A 23225-nucleotide genomic window follows, 5' to 3' on the forward strand; every position below is an offset into this window, starting at 1 on the left:
ACAGGTGTTTATCTCTATTTTCTAAATTAAAAATAAGCAATAATAAATAAATAAAAAATATTTTGTATCTGCACCACAGAGATGTTACACCTAAACACACACATGTTCACAGTATCACTATTTCATTTGTTGGTCATTTCAGCCTATCAACTCCATTTAGCTCATGTGCTCTCAGGCATAAACAGCATAATTATTGAATATCACATCCACATCAACTCAGTTGTACTAAAATTTAGGTTTTCATTTTATATCATTATTGTTTTCATTTCTGAATGTTATTTTGAACACAGGAAGAAATATGTCACACAGACACTCACACTCACACACACACCTAGGGCTGTTAAGTGTGTGTACAAGCGCGTGCAGTGACTATTTTGGTTTCCAGCCAGGGTTCCAGATAAACACTGGTGGCAGCTGCTGCCATAGCAACACCATTGTGCACCCTCCTCCCTTCCCTCCCTCGTCTCTCCACCTCCTCCTCCCCGACCACTCCCCCCACCCTCCGCCTGGCTCGGCACTCCACACCGCTGAGGACCAGAGAGGAGAGAGGTCGGCTTGCTCTGTTTCACTGAGGAGGGGGAAGAGCTGAGCGGATAGGGAGAGGAAGAAGAAGGGGACTAAACAAGAGTGAAAAGTGGTTGTTTTGGAGAAAGGATGAGTGAGGACAACCACTCCCACTACAGGTTGGACCCCAGTGATCGCCTCAATGGGCTGGGACAGAGGAAAAAAAGACCCAAGAAGGTAAATGAATAGATGGAGAGCCACATGGCTCAGAGAGTTGGAGCAGTGGGGGTCACTGCCTGCCTCCCCACAGCAAGAGGATAGGAGCAGGTGGAGAATAGTGCAGGATGAGTGTTAGTAGGTGATTTTTCATTTTCAGTGTCAGGTGTTCAGGTTGCATTTGATTTTGTGTTTCACCCCCATCCCCATCTTCACCGCTGGACTAAGGCCATTTCCCAGTGGGAGCTCTCCATCTCTGCTGATCCCACCTTTTTTCGTTTTGATGGCTTATTCCTCCACTGCTCCCTGTATTTCCTTCTCCTGTTGTGTGGCTCTCTGTTGTTGTTGTGAGCTCCTTTAGGTAGTGAGTAGTAGGAGGAGGCTCCTCACACACTGACAGGGTGGGTCCCAGCTCCACTCGCTCTTTGTGTTGCTGTTGTTGTAGACATCACTACTTACATCTGCTATCAGATGATTTTTGTTAGCCTGTTACCTTCATATAACGTGTCTTTTTGACGTCCATGATTGGTTGTTGCTGGTTGTTTATTGTTCACCCACTACCATGAGCACACACACCCATCACCTCTGCAAAGGCACAGATTTTGCTGTTGATGAAGCAAAGTAAATTATGGGATGTTATCATCTTTACAAGGTTGAACAGTAATTAGGTGCTATACATTATTTATGAACTAATTCTTTTTACTGATTAATCATTTGGTCAAATCTAAAAAAGCGAATTGTCAGAATAGTGAGAAATGGCCATTGCAATATCTCAGAAATCCATTGTGATGTCTTTAAATTATCTGTGTTGACTAATAAACTGACCGTATTTAGTAATAAACAGGGACTGAAAAAAAGCTTAAAAAACAGATGATGAAAATAATTGATAATTAAGTTTCTAATTTTATATTCTAAAGCTCATCCAATACCTTGAATGAATGTATAAACTGGTTATTTTCATTCATATTGTTTATATTGGACCCTGCTAGTTGTCAGAGGTGATTTTGTCATGCACACTGTTCACACTCACAGAGGTGTCAAAACAGAAATACTTGAAGCTCTTCATCTTTAAATTTTCTAAGGCAGCCAACAAGTCCTCCAAAATAAACAGCAGAACAGGGCGATGCATGGTTAAGGTTGGTTCAATGTAAGCAGCTAAAAGTGCACGGGTAAGGCTTGGAGAGGTTCTGGTCATGCTTCCAAAATGACTTTGACTGTTGTTACTTAAAAGGCAATCAGATTAATAAAAGGATCAAATCAACAGAAAGGTTGACTTCTTGACTTTGCTACTACACAGTAGTTAATCATTATGCCTGTGGTGTGATGATTTTTTTTTTCACGTTTTCTGATTCCTTAATTCTTCTTTTGTTGCTCATAGGCACAGTCCAACCTTATTGCATTTCAGTGTACTTTGTGTGTTCTTGTTTGGCCGAATTCATGCTCATAAAGAGTGATCGTCTCCAAATATAGTGATATAGTTGTGTGCTTGTTTCTTGGCTGAGTCAGATTCAGTGCTGTTGCTTATCCTGAACTTTGCTTGATTAGAAACTGAGTGTGTTAGGCAACATGGCTCCTCTGCAGACTGTGGTTAGTTAACCCTCATAAACAGCAAGCAGCTTTCAGGGACACAAACTACAGTAATGACCACTTACCCCCAAAAATTAAGACAGAATAACAGAAAACAAAACACCACAGCAATTAGCATGTAGCCACACCTCCATTCATAGAGCAGACTGCCTGCTGCCTGAGGGCGTGTCTGTTGGGTTTCTTTAATGGGCTCTGCAGAAACCCCTGACAGGCTCCCTAGAGCTGGGTGAAATATGCTAATGCTAGACAGTTACTAGTGCTCCAGCAGTGCTGATATAAAATATGAATACTGTCTGAATATTTGGCAGAAAGATTCACCCCTGTCTCGCTCAGTTCTTTCCTTTGACATACTTGTTAGTGTTTCTGCCATTGTAAAGAATGAACAAATGAAGTGGGTGTGTTATTGGCGGACAAGTTTACTCCTGGGCTAAATCTCCTGATTAGTCAGTGAGAGACACTTCAGTTTCAAATCAAGACTCATTGAAAATTTTGTTAAAGACAACTGAGCAACAGGTGAACAAGTGTTTTGAGAACAAATGCTACAAGACAAAATAGATGTCAGTGCTGTTATACAGTAGTTTACCTCTGCTTCCTCACTTTTCTTCAGTAGAACAAGAGAGCTGTAAGGGAAATCAGGAAAGAAAAAGCTCAGAAGAAGATGAAGGCAGGTGTCCTTGTTGGTAAAGCTGATTGTTCAAAAGTGAGATAGTTGGTGAAAGCAAAGGCATTTGGCAGGGGTGGGGGTTGGGGGTCGGAGTCAGTGCATGCATTATTGATATGCTACCACCTATATGATCACTTATGTGATTCACAGTGTCATCTTTAGACACCAGACACACGCTTGAGTTGATGTTTTCAGCTGGTAGAAGGCCTGATTTAAAACAGTTCTTGGCTCTTCCATGAAGGCCCTAAGCACTTTAATCTCCCACTGGCTCAATTAAAAGTCTCCCCCTTGCTGTGATCCAGGGGGGGTTAGAGACACGCCTGCTGCACAGGCAGTGCTCCTTCACTGTGCAGTGTCTTTTCAAATGAGGAAGACTCTGACCGTTTTGAAGATGCAGGTTTTGTTTTCTGATGAGCGCAGGAAGGTTTCAGGTTCAGGTGTTTGGAAAGACTGATCATTGTTTTGTTTTAGTGAGCAGAGAGGTCAGAGATTTTCAGCCCCTGCTTATTTCTGTGACTCAGCTGATTCTCACACACACACACACACACACACACACACACACACACACACACACACACACACACACACACACACAGAGACTTATATTCACAAATAATCAGGAGTTGCTGCCTCTGCCCTTTCCTTGGCTTGTAAGCTGAGCCACAGATATCTAAGGAATGAAAAGTCTATATTAGATGCACTTCATGCTAATGTTTGGTTTTTATTCAGGATGTGCTTATACTGTACATGAAGTAGGTCTGGGTGTTTGAACAATTTCATTACTAATAGCAATCAGTAGTGATACCAAAACATTTTTATAGCCCATTTACCCAAAGCATTTTGTTCAAATGCTAGATGAGGTGTGTCCAATGCTAATGTTCAGTGCTAATGCCCTTTATGTTGTGAGTGAGAAAGTAATGGTGTGCAGGGATGAAGTTCATCTGACATTCATGTGAAAGGCCACAGCTTCAGTTACTGCTTCCTCTTTAAAAAAAACTTAACTTCAGATTTGGATTCTTTAAGGAACCTTTAAAGTTTGACTAATTCATTATTTCCTTAATGCCATGGTGAAAGACTGTCAGGGTTTGGAGTCCCTTCAGATTGGACCCAGTTTTGAATGCAGGGCTATAAATGGCTGATGACTCATAGCTGATCAGTTAGCTGATTAAAACCAATTTCCTGTGGCGTCTCCACAGTAGATCATCCACCCACCAGAATGGGCAAATTTTCAACTCCCCCAGTCCCTTCAACAACACACACTACAAGTGTCAGCCACCTCATGAGGGATCCCTTAAAAGCTATTATTACACATCACATGAACAGAGCAGAAATAACTTTGTGTGTGTGGTATTTTTTCACACAAACTGATTGGGTTCCCTTTCTCTTCTGAAGGCTTGTTTTTCCAGCAAACACATTATGGGTGCATAAAACAGCACACAGCCTTTGGTCAAGAGCAGGAGACGCTGCTGGACTGATGTAGTTGTCAATTATGACCACAAGATGAGCACTTGTCAGGAAAGTTTTACTAATTTGAACAAATAACTGTGTTTATCAATGAGGAACCAGAGAAAGTCTGTTCTAATAGGAAGCTATAGTTTTACTTCTCTGCTGTCTGCTCTGATAGGAAGCACACAGTGTGTCTAGTCAATCCAGTGACTGTTCATTCTGTAACTCAGCTTTACAAGTGTTAGGTTTACTGGTGGTTTTATGTGTTTGTGTTGTTTCATCAAAATCTTGAGGCTTGGGCAATTTAATGCAGAGGCAGGGGTTACAGGGATAACTAGGATTAGGTATAGTTTATAGTCCAGATTGAGATTAAACATGCATTGTGTGTGTGTGTGTGTGTGTGTGTGTGGGCATGTGCTGTGTTACATGCCCAAAAGACTAATGTCCCACATTATCAGCTGTTTTGAACAATTAAAGTAAGCATTCAGTTTCTGTGTGTAATTTATGAGTCAAAATGATGGCCTATCAGCAGCACGTGTGCACACACACACACTCATCAAATCTTGAGTGTGTTTGTGCACACGTGCTGCTGAGAGGCCATCATTTTGACCGCAGACTGATTTCTTACATCATTACCTGTTTTTGTGTGGGTAAAGAGGAATATGTGTGTGTGTGTGTTTATTTGAATGTGGCTTTCTGTGTGTTCATGTGTGTATTTTCTAAGTGTGTGTGTGTGTGTGTGTGTGTGTGTGTTTGACCCTTCCATGCTGCCTCTTTTCTTGGACAGCAAACAGCAACACAGATGGTCTGTGAGGATGACACTCACCATAGCGACCAAGAACCTTGCCGCCAAAAAGAAAACCTTTAGCTGAAAACATCTGAGGCAGCGTCCCAGACTCGGGCAGCACATTCTCAGATGTCAAACTATTCTGGTTTTAGTCTATAAAGTGGTACTTCAGTTTACTGGCTGACAAGTGGCAGTAATATTTTTTTTTTACCAGTGTATGAGTGTATCAAAAACATCAAGTCGCACCATCAACTGTCCCTGACCCAGGCAAAGCTCTAGGAGTAGTCACTTGGTAATATAAGGCCTGGGTGTGGCTGTTCCCTGCACAGCCATGATTCTATTGTGTTGCTGTGTGTTCCAGCCTGTTTAAGTGAATGGGTTTAAGGGAGGTTAAGCAAGATGAGGTGGGGGCTAGGGAAAGATAAGTGGGTTTAATGAGCACTTAATCTCAATATGGTGTGGCAGTTGAAGGGGTAAATGTGTGCTGGTTTGAGAATATGGCTTCAGTCAATCTCTGCTCACACTGCTGCATTAATAGATGACAGCTGAACAAAATGAGGATTGGCAATGTGAATGACACATAACCTGGGCTACATGAGCATGCGAGCTGCACTGCAGTGGTTAGCACTGTTCCCTCATGTTCTCCCCGTGTCTGTGTAGGCTTCCTCCAGATACTCCAGCTTCCTCCCACAGTCTAAATAGATACAGGCAGGGAGGACTGGTGACTCTAAACTGTGTGTAGGTGTGAATATGAGTGAGTCAGCACTGTGATAGACTGGTGACTGGTCCAGGGTGTACCCTGTCTCACACCCAGTGTCAGCTGGGTTGGACTCCATCCCTGCCATGATCCTCTTTAGATAAGTTGTATATATAATGGATGGATGATTGTGTTCCAGGTAACATTCAGCTGTTGATGTATGACATTGTATTAATCTGTTGTTTTCTTTGCAATTATTTGCAGGGCCCTCTGGTGGAGCATTTTTTCTTTCTTTAGGAAGTGAGATGTCTGATCCTTAAAGACTACCATATGATTGGATAGAGATAATATTCCTGTAATGTGAATGCACTCTGGTGTGTTGCTGAGCAGTGTACTCTGTTGACTGTATATCAAAGTTTCTGATCTTCATTTTGATCAGAAACAGACGTTTCAAAGCGTAGTCCATCTACACATATCCACAAAGTTAGATTTACCTGACTGTCCTAGTTATTTCAACTCTGCAGTTGTTATCAAATCTGATTTACTCAATGTCATTCACTGAGCATCAGGCCTGCATTAGCATTATACTGATGGTTTGAAAGCCAGTCCTGGGCTAAAGTGGGAGTGCTCACTAGGCGTCTCCTGTGAGATCTACGGATGGCCAGGGATTATTTATTGAAGAGAGATCTATCCATTAGTAATCCCTGGGGATTCTGAGGTGGTGTTTGGATCAATAGAGCTTCTATGGTTCAGATGATGCAAGGTGTTTGGGCATGCCAGCTCTGCTTTTCTGAGACACCGAGCATCCCAGCTGGCTTCTTACAACTGAACCCAAACATTTTCTCTGACAAAATTATGTCACATTTTGTATGAACATACAATACCAGTGAAAAGTTGGGGGACACACTTTCTTTCGGTGGTTTTTCTTTATTTTTATAATTTTCAACATTGTACATTAATACAAAAGGAAAAGCAGCCAACTCAACAGCTTGGGGAACTCCTTCAACATTATTGGAAAACCATTGCATGTGACTACCTGAGGCATATGCAAAGCAAAGGGTGGCTACTTTGCAGAACTACAAATATATAAAACATACTCTGGGTTATTTAACATGTTCTTGTTGACTACAGTCCATATCTGTTCTGTCATACTTTCTATGTTTTCAGTATTAATATACAATGATGAAAACACTAAAAGTAAAGGAAAACCGTTGAATAAGAAAGTGTGTCCCAACTTTTGAATGACAGTGTATACAATTTCATGCTTTCTCAAAGGGGAATACTGTACCACTACATTTAGATCATGTAAGCATATTTACAGCTGACACTAGAAGTTACAATATTTTTCCTGTAACTGAAGTGAATAAGTAATCTACCCACACCTAGTGATCTTTAATGAACATTAAGCCTTAGTTGTGGGAGCAACACATTCAGCAATAAGCTGCAGAAACCATCTACTGGAGTGTGCTGTTGCTTCCCTCTTAGTTCTCCTCTATTATCCTTAAGCAGGCGTGAGAATGAAGCTGGTGAGACTGAAGATGATGATTAGTTGTAATCGCTGTGCATTTAAGGAAATAAACAGACACTGTGACAAAGTTATATCGGAGTGTACTGAACTGAGCTAAGTTGTGTTTCGTTGCTTTTGTGTGTAGCTTTTTATGCATAAATGCAGAAGTATTTCATTCCAGTCTCCCTTTAATGTACCTTTAACTCTGAAGTATATATGTGAATTATCCTCTTAATCAGCTTTCTCTGGCTCATATGGATTGTGTGGGTATAAATGCTCTGCTTTCAATTTATTCATGTTTTATTCTCTTGGGCCTCATGTGTAACACTGTGTATAGAGAGACCCAAAGTAATTGGAAAGGAAAGGATACCAGGTTATAACACTGTGTGTGTGTGTGTGTGTGTGTGTGTGTGTGTGTGTGCCCTCATGTTTGGTATTTATTAATCTCCCAGGCCATGCTACATGTCTTCTTAATAAACACTTGATCAGTAGAAATACATCGGATCCCATTAGATTTATGGTATTAATGTGTCTCCATCTGATGAAATCTCAAGGCAGTGACTCAATGTGCTGCCCTTTGGATAAATGCTCTTACACAAGAAATTGATTGGTCAAATGGTCCTAATAGTAAGAGAAAAAACATAACAAAACATAACAGGGCTTATAGCAGTCCTTACAGTCAACACATTTTAGCTTGAAATAATTAAGAGGAAGAAAAGTCCCAAAATTCAGTTTTTCTCACCCATTTTCTCCCTTCCCCTAAAGCCTCCCTCTATCCCTTATGTACTACATTACTGAGCTCTGTCACTTTAAAAGACTGAATTCCCTGTGTGGATCAGGAGGGTGCCATTATTGAGCTGACTATGGGTTATTGATTAAGATTTGAAAGTTAATTCATGGTTATGCCCTTCACTGGCATGGAAGTTTATTCTAGAGACTCCAATCAGGACATCACAAGCTGATGAGGAATAAAGCTAGGGCTGATCAGAGCATTTGCACTTCAGGTGCACCAGCCAGGAGAACTCAAACTGAAGCAAATTATGTTCACATACAACTGATTTACATTAGTGATTACTTTTAGAAAGTAATGTAATCCTGGCTGAGTGATGTTTTCTATCAACATAAAGAGAAAAGAGTTATATTAAATGTACTGTAAACTCTCCACTACCACTATTTATGTGTTTTCAGTTTCTCTTCATGGGAACTAGAGAGTGATGTGTGTTTTTCTGTTATGTTCAAGGATCTCAAAACAACTGGTTAAGATTAGGAAAAGATTGCAGTCTTGGTTAAATGTTAAATGAAAATGGTCACATAGAGGTTTTTACCAAAATCATCATCTACCTCAAATCCAGTATTTTAGCAGCGGTTTAGCAGCCAACAGGTGGAGGATTTGAAGCCTTCCCCTGATCTCTTCTATATGACCTCTTGTCATGTGTCCTGTGTTGATAAAATGATTCCAAGACAGATAACCCATGCAACAAGGCGAAATGAAGGAAAACTGTAACCAAAGTGAAAGGACCTTTCAATCAGGACATTAGACAAGATGAAACAGGATGCTCTGGGTACATGAAACCATCCAAATTCAGACTCCAACAAGCAAGTGATTACACCCTATTTTCGAGCTTATAAAAACATATGGGTGTGGTTGGTTGACTGATATTGCAGCTGATTCTGATGTTATATATACTATAGCTGCTGAAACAATAGAAAGAAGGGAGTAGGGGTGCAGATGGAGGGCGCTTGGAGACTTGGGGAGGGCTTTCTGTTCAGCCGAGTGTGAAGAACCAGGCGGTGGAAAGAGGAGGAGACAGATGGAATTAATGTTGGTATTTGACACACTACAGCCGATGTGTCGTTCCCATGAGGAGTCTACTAGACATGGTGCCTAGATGGTAGATGTTAATAGCAGCATGCTAAATGTGTTCATCTTGAGGTAGGCTGAACCATAGACTGTTTTCCCACTGAATGTTTAGTGCTCTCTGCAGTGGTTTGATAACACATTCATTAGATTAATAGCTTGATTTCATTTAACACCAAATGAAAAGTGGCTTTGAATAATCCATAATTCAGTCTTTCATAAATAGTGTTTGGTCAGCGGTGCTATAAAGCTGGATTACTGTTCGACAACCCGACACTCTAAAAGAGATATGTTGCACCCTGGTCTGTTTATATCATAACAATAGTGAGTAGAAAGCAGAAGTAAACTTGGAGGAATTAGAATGATCTAAAATTATTAATTAAAATAGGTCATTGCTTTTAGAGGCATTTTCCTCACATTTATTGAATTTTGCTTTTCATCAAGAAGGCAGTGAATAAATGAAGTACACTGACAACATAAACAAAGAAAGCCCTCACCTGTTGCAGCAGCAGGGCTGAAAAAAGCTTGACCAGTTGTTTTCTTTAGCCTGAGCGAAACCATTGGATGGCCTACCTGCCTGTCAACCTACTACCCATCTCCCGTCCACCCTACTCTACCCTGGCACATGAGCCAAGAATCTCCCACAAGGCATTGCAGGCAGATGTGTTACTGCTCAGCTTTTCTAGCTACAGCTATGGCAGACAAGGTACCCAGCAGCTCTCAATCACAAGTGCTCATGAGTTCTGGATGAGTGGCTTTGGGGAGACGTGAGAACCAAAAGGTGGGATTCCTTCAGTTATCTACTTTCAAAATCAAATTTCCTCTTCATTTTTTCAGGATTGCCTACCCTGCCTTTAAGACTTGATTTGGGGCTTGGATGTGGGATTTGTCTGAAAAGGCTTAATAACAGCACTGCTATTTGACAGACAGTTGTCTTTTTCTTATTATTTCATTTCAAGTTATATTATGTCATTTCTGGCAAGACTGCTTCAGTCACAGATGTACATGACATCACATCTTTTTAAATTTCCTCTCCATGCCTTGATGAAGCTGATGGATAACTGACTGTGTCAGAGAGATCAATGTCATCCTACAATAGGCCCAAGCTCCTGCTAGTCCTGAGCTCCTGCAAACCTAAAATATTTGTAACTGGAGGTGCACCCATGATTCAGTGTTGATGGTAGATGGGAATATGGCCAAATGCCATCTGTTGACTGAAGCTGATCATAGTACATAGTTTCTGTTTTTTTTTTTTTTTAAGAAATCCATTTAATCTAACTGCAGCTGTACTCACAGAGAAGTGTCACACCAGAACCATGCAGGCTGAAGGAGATCTCTGGCCTCAACAGCCTGTCATTTCTACAGTCATACATTCATTTCTGCAGTACCTTTCTGCCATCTCACCTCTGGTGTTAAAGATAGCAGCGTTAGAGAAACATACAACGGTGTCTCAGTTCACCTTGACACTTAGATGTTCTTGAGGATAACAACTGACACTGCTGCAGTTTTCTACAGTTTCAAGTAGCATATCTGACACACAAGACTTTAGCTAGTTCACCTGCTCTATGAAGACACCAGCCTACTTACAGCAGAGAAGGCTTGACATTAATATATGTTGTCAGATTAAATGTAATCTATCAGACTAATTTCCCCAAATGCTTCAGTAGATACATACAGTGGTGTGAACAAGTGTTGGCCCTCTTCCTGATTCCTTATTTTTTTGCATGTTTGTCACACTTTCAGATCATCAAACCCATTTAAATATTAGTCAAAGATAACACAAGTAAACACATCATGCAATTTTTAAATGAAGGGTTTTATTATTAAGGGGAAACAAAATCCAAAACTACATGGCCCTGTGTGAAAAAGTGTTTGCTCCCTAGACCTTATAACTGGTTGGGCCGCCCTTAGCAGCAACAACTGCAATCAACAACTTGCAATGAGTCTGTTACAGCACTGTGGAGGAATTTTGGCCCACTCGTCTTTGCAGAATTGTTGTAATTCAGCCACATTGGAGGGTTTTCAAGCATGAACCGCCTTTTTAAGGTCATGCCACAGCATCTCAATTGGATTGCGGTCAGGACTTTGACTAGGCCACTCCAAAGTCTTCATTTTGTTTTGATGCAAAATGGCAAAACTGAGACGAGCCTCTATGTTCTTTTTGCTCAGCAGCGGTTTTCGTCTTGGAACACTGCCATGCAGACCATTTTTGCCCAGTCTCTTTCTTATGGTGGAGTCATGAACAGTGACCTTATCTGAGGCAAGTGAGGCCTCCAGTTCTTTGGATGTTGTTGTGGGGTCTTTTGTGACCACTTGGATGAGTCGTCGCTGCGCTCTTGGGGTAATTTTGGTCGGCCGGCCACTCCTGGGAAGGTTCTCCACTGTTCCATGTTTTCCATTTGTAGATAATGGCTCTCACTGTGGTTCACTGCAGTCCCAAAGCTTTAGAAATGGCTTGATAACCTTTTCCAGACTGATAGATCTCAATTACTTTTTTTCTCATTTGTGTTTGAATTTCCTTGGATCTCAGCATGATGAGCTTTTGTATAGACAAAGCTTTTGAGGATCTCTTGGTCTACTTCACTTTGTCAGGCAGGTCCTATTTAAGTGATTTCTTGATTGTGAACAGGTGTGGCAGTAATCAGGCCTGGGTGTGGCTAGAGGAATTGAACTCAGGTGTGATGAACCACAGTTAAGCCATGTAGTTTGGGATTTTGTTTCCCCTTAATAATAAAACCCTTCATTTAAAAATTGCATGATGTGTTTACTTGTGTTATCTTTGACTAATATTTCAATTTGTTTGATGATCTGAAACAAAGTGTGACAAACATGCAAGAAAATAAGATATCAGGAAGGGGACCAACACTTTTTCACACCACTGTATGGCAGGCTGCTCTCCTATCATATTTCTGCAGCAGCAGAAAAGTTTCAAATATCTATTTCTCAGTGACATGATGAGATTTGGGTTGCCGCAGACAGTTTCTGAAGGGTGTTGCATGTTTCATGTCTGTTTCTACTCTGTAATTATCAACTACCGAAGCCTGATGCATTTAACTAGGTTATAGTTGCATTGTGTTACATACTGTATATATTGCTGGCATTTTCCTGCACCACCAGGGCAGCCATTGCTGTGCTCAACCCACTGCACAGAGATATGGGTATACAGTATGTTGGGTTATAGTTTACAAATGCCCCTTTTCCATTACACAGTTTTAGCCCTAGTCAGCTCTACTCTACTCAACTCGACTGAGGTTTAGGTAATTTTCCCTTACAATTGAGTACCACCTCAACATGGGCGGGGCCACCAAGCACAGAAACATATGCATTTCCTTGTAGGACCACGGTGTTGTTTTGGGAGTAGCGTTAGCCATTTTCTTCGCCAAAGACGCTAAAAATGTAAAAAGAAACAGTCGCCATTGTTGGTTTTTAAAAATGGTGGGTTTGATTCTTGTGTCAGACACAGTCAGACTGATGACTCCTCAAGTGACATCACTCTCTGGCCAAGCAGTGTCTGTTGACATCACATTTTTGTATCAGCTTGGCTTGCTTGGAACCTCGACTGAGGAGGCGCTAAAGAAGTACCTGCTACCAGGTACTATTCTCTAATGGAAATCCTCCCCCAAAAAACGAGTCGAGTCGAATCAAATAATGCTAGAGGGAAAGCCGCAAAAGAGATTGTTGAGCCATTATCAGTTGAACCACTGTACTTGTGTATGAAACGGGTTGATTTGTGTTTGAGAAACTTTCAAAAACTCCGGCAAGGTCCTTTAAATCTAGGGCTTCTAGATTCCTAGAATACAGGCTGAAGGCTTGAAGCAATGCAAAAGATAAACACTAATAATAAATAAAAGCACTGAGCAACAGAGTAAAGAGGCTAATACCCAGCAGGCCTTTGTGCTGTAGAGCTGCCTGATGTAACCACTGACGGTTTGCAAATACTAGCATTTGACCTCAGCCTCACTACAGACTGCAGGCATGGAGACCAGCCCCACCCAGCATCAAATTACTTTCAGTTTGTGACTCTGACCCCATGACATCCTGATTGAAAGTTGACCTTTGTGTGGAGGCTGAGGGGTTCACTGGGGATCTGTTGAGATTTGATGCAGTGTGAGATCCTGTTTTTTTATTGGACTGGAGGACTGGGTTGATGGGGTTGGAGGTCTTTAAAGGGCCACTTGGATTTGTTTTGTTTATATTGTACTTTGGTCCCACATGTGTAGCCTTTTATTTTCAGTGTGTTGAGCTGAATTGAAACCTCAGACATCTATTGGACTCTTTTCAGCTGTATGTGTACTTGTATAACTGTGTGTGTCTCTAGGGTACGTTCAAAAGACTTGTTTTGTTGGCCTGAGGCTCAGAGCTCAAGTACAGAGATAAAAAACAGAGGTGGGCTTATAGTTTGTGTGTGCTTTTTTGTTCTAATTCTGCCTCTGAGTTTTGATAACAGTGGAAGGTATGGTGTAGAAATATTTCAGACACATTCAATCAGATTTTAAAATTTATGCATGTCACATTTATGCAGTGCTTTTCAGAAATGCATTGAGGAATGTAGAGAAAGAAAGAAGAAATCTGATGAATGTGGCTGAAACTGCAAGTGCTACGCAGTATTTGTGAGTGAGACGTGGTGGCAGCGTCTGTATCTTTCTTTGTTTGACCTACTCTTTCTTTCTCCTAATCTTTGATTATTAATCCAGCAGCCTCACTCTCACATCTCTAGCTCATCTCCATTTTACTGTGTTTTTAAGATCCCTCTACACTTTCCCTCTTCCCCCTCCATCCTCCCCTCAGAGTCCATCTGTGTGTTTTGTGGGCATGAAGCCATGAAGCCCTAATGACAGTCTAGCCCACAGTGGTTGGACTAATCCAGTTAGTTCAGCTCTGCAGCGGGGCTCATTCACTGTGCCTCACCACCAAAATCACTTTTTGTTTCTGCTAATCCCATTGGCACTGCTTTCCCACATGCTAAACACACATACACACTGATGTCTATACACATACACCTCAGCATTATTATTGCGCTTCACATACAGATGCAATCACACACTGAGTGGGACAGGACATCCTGCTAAATCTGCTGCTTGGAGTAAAATGTGGATTTTCGTCCTGTGGATAATGACTCCCCTGATAGTGACACCCCTGGCTGTGTAACGTGATAATGCAGCAGTGTGACTGGAGGAGAGTTACATGCAAAAACCCAACTCCTGTTCAATTTACTTAGCAGTCATACTGGTGGGGTCCTCAGCTGTGTTTTAGTTGGTTGATTTACTCCTGTCTTGTCACACATTGTCTATTGTCACATTTGTGTCAAGACCAGGCTGTTGATAATTTTGGAAATTCTATATAAATTATGAAAGGAAGCTCCAGGCTGTGGGTTACACCCAAAAGCATGCACTTTGACATATTTGCTGTCCTGGTGAGTGTAAACTTAGTTCTGACTTCTCTGAGATCAGACATTTCAGGTTTAGCATTGTCATCCACAGATTTTGGTATGGTGAACCATAATTAGCTTTTAGGTTTGTCACGTCATACATTTATTTCATGGTATAGGAATATGAAAACACCCTGTTGGTGATGAACCAGCACATACACCAGTCAGTAGACTGGAGGGCAGATATTTATGGGACACAATAAAAAACACATTTCTGAGTTGAGGGGGTCTTTCAGTACTAGACAACCCAGCTACCCCAAATGCTTGGCAGGAGCAGTGTGTACTGTATGTGTTTTGAGTTACAGTGCTGGGTACATGGTCCAAATTCCAGAGCCTGTGTGTGTCACAGGGTTAAAGTCATAGGAAGTGCCTGGCTCAGGACAAATTAAAGCCCATTTTCAAATAACAAGGCCCATCATACATGTGAAAGCAGCACTGGAGACATGACAGCTCACTGAGCAGCAGGAGCAAAAGGCAAACAGGCCGGTCTATTCATCAGCACAGAAAGATCGCCTTGTTATGTGAGACCTTCTACCCTTTGCTTCTCAGAAGTGACAGGGAAAAGAGAGACAAAGCGATACTTTCATCGGTATCTTGGAGATCTTTGTTGATGTTTTATTCAGTTTTCACATGAAGGATTCAGATTAGAATTTAATCAAATACATTACAGGGGTCGGAGGATAAGCACTGTGATGTGGAATCTGTCCTCAGCCAGAGGTCAGACTGTCAAATTGGTCAGACTGAGTCACTTGGAGGCACAGCTTATTTTCCTCTCTCACCACCTGATTTCTGTTTTGAGCTAACCTCGAGTGCTTTTTTTTATTAATATATGTTATAGTAGTGGAGGTTGTAACCCCCAGTCTAATTGAGATTTTTAGATTCAGACTTTATTTACTGAGATCCACATCACCTTTATAGATTTAACTTGTAAAAGGCCTGTAAATGTATGGAGTTGTGTTTGTATCTAACTTCTAAGTGTGTGATGACCCATTTGAGCACAGAAAAAGATATTTTTTCAACATCAAGAAATGATCCTAATTCAAAGAATGATGTGTGAAGGAAACTCTATTGTGTGTTTTAATTTAGATAAAGGTGATGCCCTCAGCATTTCATACAGCTTCTGGGAAATATGTGACCTTATACATGTGGCTGTAGCCTATGTCATAATAATGTTGAACATGTGGGTGTAATATATACAGGCGGACACAGAGGTAAGTGGAGTCACTCAGATGTTTTATTGTACCGGGGCAAACTGACCACGGAGATTCACAGTCTGGTAGGAGAGGAGAAGGCGAGGAACAGGAACAGGATCAGGAACAGGAATAGGAGGTGAGTCACAAAGGATGGTATTCTTGAAGTAAAGGTTTGGCGTGTAGTTCGCAGGAGTAGAGTCCAGGTCATGCATACGAGATTGGACAAGGAGGGGAGTGTGGAGAGTGCTTTTATATGTGGCTTGATGACTGTGGTGATGAGGTGTAGGTGATCGTGGTTAGAACACAGGTGAAGCGGATTATTGTGATTGTCTGAGGGGGAGCCTGGCCGATCCGTGACAGTGGGTAAGGAAGAATGACATGAAGGTGGATAATAGCTAATAAATGTCTGGAGCACAGAATGAATTTTCTTTGTTACATTTAAATTATACTGTGCATATTTATTTGTCTACAATATCTCACTTGTTTCTGCAAAAAAATCTTTTCTCTATGCTCCCAGTGCTGACTTACATTGTTGACACAAATATAACAGTCCATCACAGGGCCACATAGAGACAAACAGCCTCACACACTCACACTCACTCCTATGGGCAATTTAGAGTCACCAATCAACCTGACATACATGTTTTTGGATTGTGGGAGGAAACCAGAGTACCTGGAGAAAACCCACATAAGCACAGGGAGAACATGCAAACTCCACACAGAAAGGCCCCTGATGGGTTTCAAACAGGAACCTTCTTGCTGTGAGACAACAGTGCTAACCACTAAATCACTGTGCTGTCCTTTATGCAGTCCATATTATTTATATAGGACTGGTAAAGCAAATGCATATTCTTCATTTGAATTTCATGCAACAACACTGGTTAACATTCAAAGACAACTGATTGCTACAATCATACATAAATCAAACTCTGTGCCAACAGTATGTTGTATAGAAGCTTAATCAAGATTTTAATCTGCAGTAGTGTAATAATTCACACCTGGTTAGTAGGAAATACCAACCAGGTCTTGTCCTGCCTCTTATCTTTCACCAGCTGTTAGTGTCACTGACTGGAACCAGCAGGTAGCTTTAACCCTTGCAGTGCTACCTCAGTCCATCAAAGATGTGGGGAAAAATGTGTGTTGCAAGACATCATAATCCAAGTCCTCAATACTTTACATATGAAAATGTGTTCTCATAATGTGTAATGAGCCTGTGTTGCTCTGCATTTTATCTTCTCCAGCAGCCTACCACCCCCACCTCCAGTGTCCACAGACTGTGATGAATAATGACCACCCCACTCCACTTATCCCTTTCCCCACCTCCCATCTTAGCTTCCATCCATTATTCAAGATTCCATTGAGGATAGGCATGTATGTGTGCACACAAGTATACCTAAGCATCACCTTTGAATGTTTCATGTGTTGTATGTGTTCATGTGTGTGTGTGTGTGTGTATGTGTATGTGTGTGTGTTGTATGCGGTTGCATTTTCATACAAGCTGTAAGGGGGGGTGAGACTTAATGTCAGCCCCACCTTTTGTCTGTCATTAAAATAAAGACCAGTTTGTCTTCTAATACAGTGAGGTTTACGGATTTAGTGATTTGTCAAACGTCATCCATGACAAAAACACCTGAGGTGGGTAAATGTTTACAGTACTACTGTACTGGTACTACTGGTTCAGCTGTGGCGGCACCTGCTGACAGAAACTCTTTACTACATTAATCCAATAGTGCACCGACATGGGGGAGGATGGCTTACATAATAATAACTGCAAAGAATTTATGGTGGGGGGGAAAAAAAAAAAAAAAAAAAAAAATTCTCGTCTCACCCCTATGGGTGGTGTGTCTTCCTCAATCTCAATTCAATTCAATTCAATTCAATTTTATTTGTATAGCGCCAAATCACAATACAAATCATCTCAAGGCACTTTACAAAAACTAAAACTAAAAACCCAACAATTCCCTTACGAGCAAGCACTTGGCGACAGTGGAGAGGAAAAAACTCCCTTTAACGGAAGAAAAAAACCTCCAGCAGAACCGGGCTCAGTTTGGGCGGCCATCTGCCTCGACCGGTTGGGGTGAGTGGATAGAGCAGAGAGAAAAGAACAGCAACAATAAACAACAAATAGACACTGCAGGTTGGTGGGGCCAGTAACTGCACATCAGCGATAAACAGCTCCAGGACCAGGGACACCTGCAGAAGGTACAGAGAGAGAGAGAGAGAGAGGGAGGGAGAGAGCACAAACTAGGGGAGAGAGAGAGCACAAGGTTAGTAACATTCAATGGTGGAATATACATGAGGTGGGAGAGAAGGGGGGGGGTTAGGGTAGGGGAGCTCAGTGCACCGATGGTCCTCGGGCAGCCTAGGCCTATAGCAGCATAACTAACTAAGGGATGGTTCAGGGTTGCCTGAAGCCAGCCCTAACTATATGCTTTGTCAAAGAGGAAGGTTTTAAGTCTAGCCTTAAAAGTACAGAGAGTGTCTGCCTCCTGAACCCAGGCTGAGAGCTGGTTCCACAGGAGAGGAGCTTGATAGCTAAAGGCTCTGCCTCCCATTCTACTTTTGAGAACTCTGGGAACCACAAGTAGGCCTGCACTCTGAGAGCGAAGTGGTCTATTGGGATAATATGGTACTATGAGGTCTTTAAGGTATGAAGGAGCTTGATTATGAAGGGATTTGTATGTGAGAAGAAGGATTTTAAATTCTATTCTATATTTTACAGGGAGCCAATGAAGAGAAGCCAATATAGGAGAAATATGATCTCTCTTGCTAGTTCCTGTCAGGACTCTGGCTGCAGCATTCTGGATTAACTGGAGGCTTTTTATGGAGATATTGGGACATCCAGATAGTAATGAGTTACAGTAATCTAGCCTTGAGGTAACAAATGCATGGACTAGTTTTTCTGCATCATTTTGAGACAGGATGTTCCTAATTTTGGAAATGTTGCGCAGGTGAAAGAATGCAGTTCTAGAAATTTGTTTTATGTGTGAGTTAAAGGACATGTCCTGGTCAAAAATAACTCCAAGGTTTTTTACAGTAGTGCTGGAGGCCAGGGCTAGGGTCCTCTACCAGAGGCCTGGGAGTTTGAGGGTTCTTCGCAGTATCTTAGCTGTTCGTAGCAATGCGCTCTTCTGGACTGAGATCTCTGATGTTGTTCCTGGGATATATATATATTTTTTATATATATATATCCCAAAATTTGTGGGGTGAATTAGGAAAAATTGCAGAGGATATATATATATATATATATATATATATATATATACATATATATATACACACATACAGTATTTATGTATGTTGTATGTATGTATGTCATTCTTAAACCCCCAAAATTTGTGGGGTTACGTTCCTAGAGCACCCGTGAATTGTGAAAAACCATGAATTTTGGATGTGATAAAAAAAATGCCAATAAATTTTTATAGTTTAAACCCTAAATATGCCCCAAAATACGCTCCCAAAACACTTTCATTTAATTTCAAACTCAGCTTAATACATTATTAGTGACCTAAATTAGTAAATTATATTGTTCTCTTATGATGGGAGAATTATATTTCTGGTTTTTGACTTTTATTTTGGTTTCCAAGTTTCCTAGTCACCTATGTAGGTGGTAGCTTTATGTTCCATTATTTGAATTAGTTTTTTGTCTATTTGTCAAAAGGACGTTATATTTGTCTTTTTTTAGTGTATAAATACTTCTGGTTTACTTTGTTCCTCGCTGGAGGATTAATGTTTGTTCATGTCGTGCGTGAGTTAAAGAAGGAGAGAGTTTTATTTGTATGCAGAGTGGCGGAGTGTCTTGTGGATAGTTAGAAGTTTATTCGAATATTTATTGCTGACACATTTTGGAGGTGTGTTTTGGGTCATAATCCTGTTGTAGGATGAAATTGGCCCCAATCAAGTGCTGCCCACAGGGTATGGCATGGCGTTGCAAAATCTTGTGATAGCTTTCCTTCCTCAAGGTCCCTTCCCTTCCCTTCTGTACAAATCTCCTATTTTACCACCTCCAAAGCACCCCCAGACCATCACGCTGCCTCCACCATGCTTCACTGAAGATATTAAGAAATGTTCTAGCATCTGTGCATTTGTTGTGCTTCTCACAAATGTTCTTCTGTTTGATCCGAAGACCTCAAACTTGGACTCATCTGTCCACAACATCTTCTTCCAGTCTTCCAGTGCCCAATGTCTGTACTCTTTTGCCCATCTCAGTCTTTTTTTTAATTGGCTACTCTGAGATATGGCTTTTTCTTGGCAATTCTGCCATGAAGTCCAGTGTCCTGAAGTCTCCTCTTCATTGTTGATACTGACACTGGTGTTTAACAGGTACTACTGTATTTAGTGCAGCTGCCAGTTGAGGACCTGTGAGGTGTCTTTGTGTTAAATTATACACTCTCAGTTTAACACTCCCAGTTTGTGCTGCTCTCTGAAGGGAGAAGTTAACAGCATGATAAGAAATTTTAAGTTTCCTCGCCTTCCGTTCTAAGGACAACAATAGACTGATGGGTCTCTAATGAAAGTTATTTCTTTCTGGCCATTTTGAACCTGTAAACAAATGAACAACTGCTGATGTTCAGATACTAAACTAACCTAAAGAATGCCATGCTCCCTTGTTTACTCCATTAGTACAACAATTCTCAGCTGTGCAACACAATTGCAAAAGGGTTTTCTCATAATCAATTAGCCATATAAAATGATTAACTTGAAATAGCAGCCATACCAGGAGATTGATGCAGAGGACTGACAATTGCTAATAATAGGCCTCTTTCCAAAATGTAGATCATTCTCTAAAAATCATCTGACTAACTTTGTTTGTGAAATGGAAAAAATTGTTTGTGAATTGCATGAAACTATTTTTCTTTGGAAAACAAAGAAATTTGCAAGTGATCCCAAACTTTTGCGCAGTAGTGTATATATATGTATATATACAGTCAAGCCCGAAATTCATACCCCTGGCAACTTTTATTCAACCAGCAAGTTTTTTCTTGATTAGAAATGACACAGGCGTCTCCCAGAAGAAAATAAGACGATGTACAAGAGGCATCATTGTGGAAAAAAATATTACTAATTTTTTATTTACATTTGAACAAAAAGTGGCATGTGAATAAAAGTAACTTTAAGTCAGAATTTGCCAGGGCTTCTCTAATTTCGGGCTTGACTGTATATCCTGCATGGAGAAGTGGGTTGGAGACAAAAATAAGGGCAACACGGAGAGAAGTTAGCCAACTATCAGAACTGCAGAGAGGTGGGATGAAGAAAGAGTTGGGTAACAAGTACAACAAGCTGTCTATAACGGAGGCCCTGGAGACTGCCAAGCAACGAATCACAGCCCTGGCCACACGCCTGAAGAGGTACACCAGAGAAATAGAAGCAAGGAGAATAAACAGTGTTCTCCACCTGGACCTGACATGATCCACACCTACTGGCTAAAGAAGCTAACTGCGCTCCATGAGTGCCTGGCAGCTCTAATGAACCAGCTGATTATGGACGGAACTAACCCTGAATGACTGACTAAAGGCAGGACAGTCCTGATCCTGAAGGACCCCCAAAAGGGAGCAGTACCATCCAACTACCGACCCATAACCTGCGTCTGCACAACATGGAAGCTCCTGTCAGGTATCATAGTGGCTAAGTTGAGTAAGCACATGGCTCAATACATGAGCGGGGCTCAGAAAGGAATGGGCAAGAACACCAGAGGAGCAAAACATCAACTACTGGTAGATAAAGCAGTCACTCGAGACTGTAAGACCAGACAGACCAGCCTGTGCACTGCCTGGATTGACTACAAGAAATCCTATGACTCAATGCCTCACACATGGATCCTGGAATGCTTGGAGCTATACATCACCAATAGGACTCTATGAACCTTCATAAGGAACTCAATGGGACTGTTGAAAACAACCCTAGTGGCCAACCTCAAGCCGATTGCACAAGTCTCCATCAAGTGTGGCATCTACCAAGAAGATGCTCTGTCCCTGCTTCTGTTCTGCATAGACCTGAACCCCCTCAGCCAGATCATCACTAAGACTGGCTTTGGATACTGACTATGAAATGGAGCAACCATAAGTCACCTTCTGTACATGGATGACATCAAGCTGTACGCCAGGACTGAGTGAGACATCGACTCATTGATCCACGCCACCAAGCTCTACAGCAATGACATTGGAATGTCATTTGGACTGGATGAGTGTGGTCGAATGATAACAAAGACAGGGAAGGTAGTCAGGACTGAAGGAATTGAACTGCCAGAAGGCAGCATAGCGGATGTTGAGAAAAGGTACAAGTACCTTGGAATCCCACAGGCAAATGGGAACAAAGAAGAAGCCGCAAGGAAAGCAGCCACAGCCAAACACCACAGAGAGTAAGGCAAGGCGTCCTGAGAATCCAGCTAAATGGGAAGAACAAGTCCAAGCCATCAACACCTATGCCCTACCGGTCATCAGATACCCTGCTGGCATAATAAGTTGGCCAAAGGAGGACATAGAGGTCACTGGTGTCAAGACAAGGAAGCTCCTCACAATGCATGGAGGGTTTCACCCCAAATCCAGGATCCTGAGACTGTACACTAAGAGGAAGGAAGGAGGCCGAGGACTGGAGAGCATCAGAGTCACCATCTGAGGTGAAACAGCAAAGATCCATGAGCCCCGAGCGATGGAGTACTTAGTGAACATCTATATCAACAAAAGCCCGACGTGGAGGAAGAGGAGCAAGAACCATCATAGCAGGACAAACGTCTGCACGGTATGTATCACGACAGATAGAAGAAGTGGCTGATATTAAAAAGTCCTACCAGTGGCTGGACTGAAAGACAGCACAGAGGCACAAATTGTAGCAGCACAGGAACAGGCCCTGAGCACAAGATCAATAGAATCTGGGGTCTACCACACCAAGCAGGACCCCAGTTGCAGGCTGTGCAATCCAGCACATAACAGCGGGTTGTAAGATGCTAGCAGGCAGGGCATACATGGAACGCCATAACCAAGTGGCCGGCATAGTGTACAGGAACATCTGTGCCGAGTATGGGCTGGAGGTCCCAAGGTCAAAATGGGACACACCTCCAAAGGTGAGGGAGAATGACCGAGCTAAGATCCTGTGGGACTTCCAGATACAGACTGACAAACTAGTGATGGCTAACCAACCGGACATAGTAGTGGTGGACAAACAGCAGAAAAAGGCCATGGTGGTAGATGTAGTAAATCCCAAGTGACAGCAACATCAGAAAGAAGGAACATGAGAAGCTGGAGAAATACCAAGGGCTTAAAGAAGAACTAGAAAAGATGTGGAAGGTGAAGGCAACAGTGGTCCCTGTGGTAATCAGCACCCTCGGGGCTGTGACCCCCA

General features: G+C 41.8%; 1 protein-coding gene across 14 annotated transcripts in view; it reads left to right on the forward strand.

Moving 5' to 3' along the window:
• The window catches only part of ank2b (ankyrin 2b, neuronal), a 161845-nt gene that overhangs the window by 42744 nt on the left and 95876 nt on the right, over positions 1-23225 (forward strand). For 13 of the 14 annotated variants that reach the window (XR_003297165.1, XR_003297164.1, XM_026330683.1 and 10 more), the window contains exon 1: positions 545-741. The exons of the other annotated variant lie outside the window; for it this stretch is intronic. Coding sequence is in view for 11 of the 13 variants with exons in the window: in XM_026330683.1 (XP_026186468.1) it covers positions 655-741 (87 nt within the window). In the remaining 2 variants the exon portion in view is untranslated. Of the gene's footprint in view, positions 1-544; positions 742-23225 lie in introns of those variants that run through there. 14 annotated transcript variants of the gene reach the window in all.

This window comes from Mastacembelus armatus, chromosome 18, assembly GCF_900324485.2.
Source record: "Mastacembelus armatus chromosome 18, fMasArm1.2, whole genome shotgun sequence".
Classification (NCBI taxonomy): domain Eukaryota; kingdom Metazoa; phylum Chordata; class Actinopteri; order Synbranchiformes; family Mastacembelidae; genus Mastacembelus; species Mastacembelus armatus.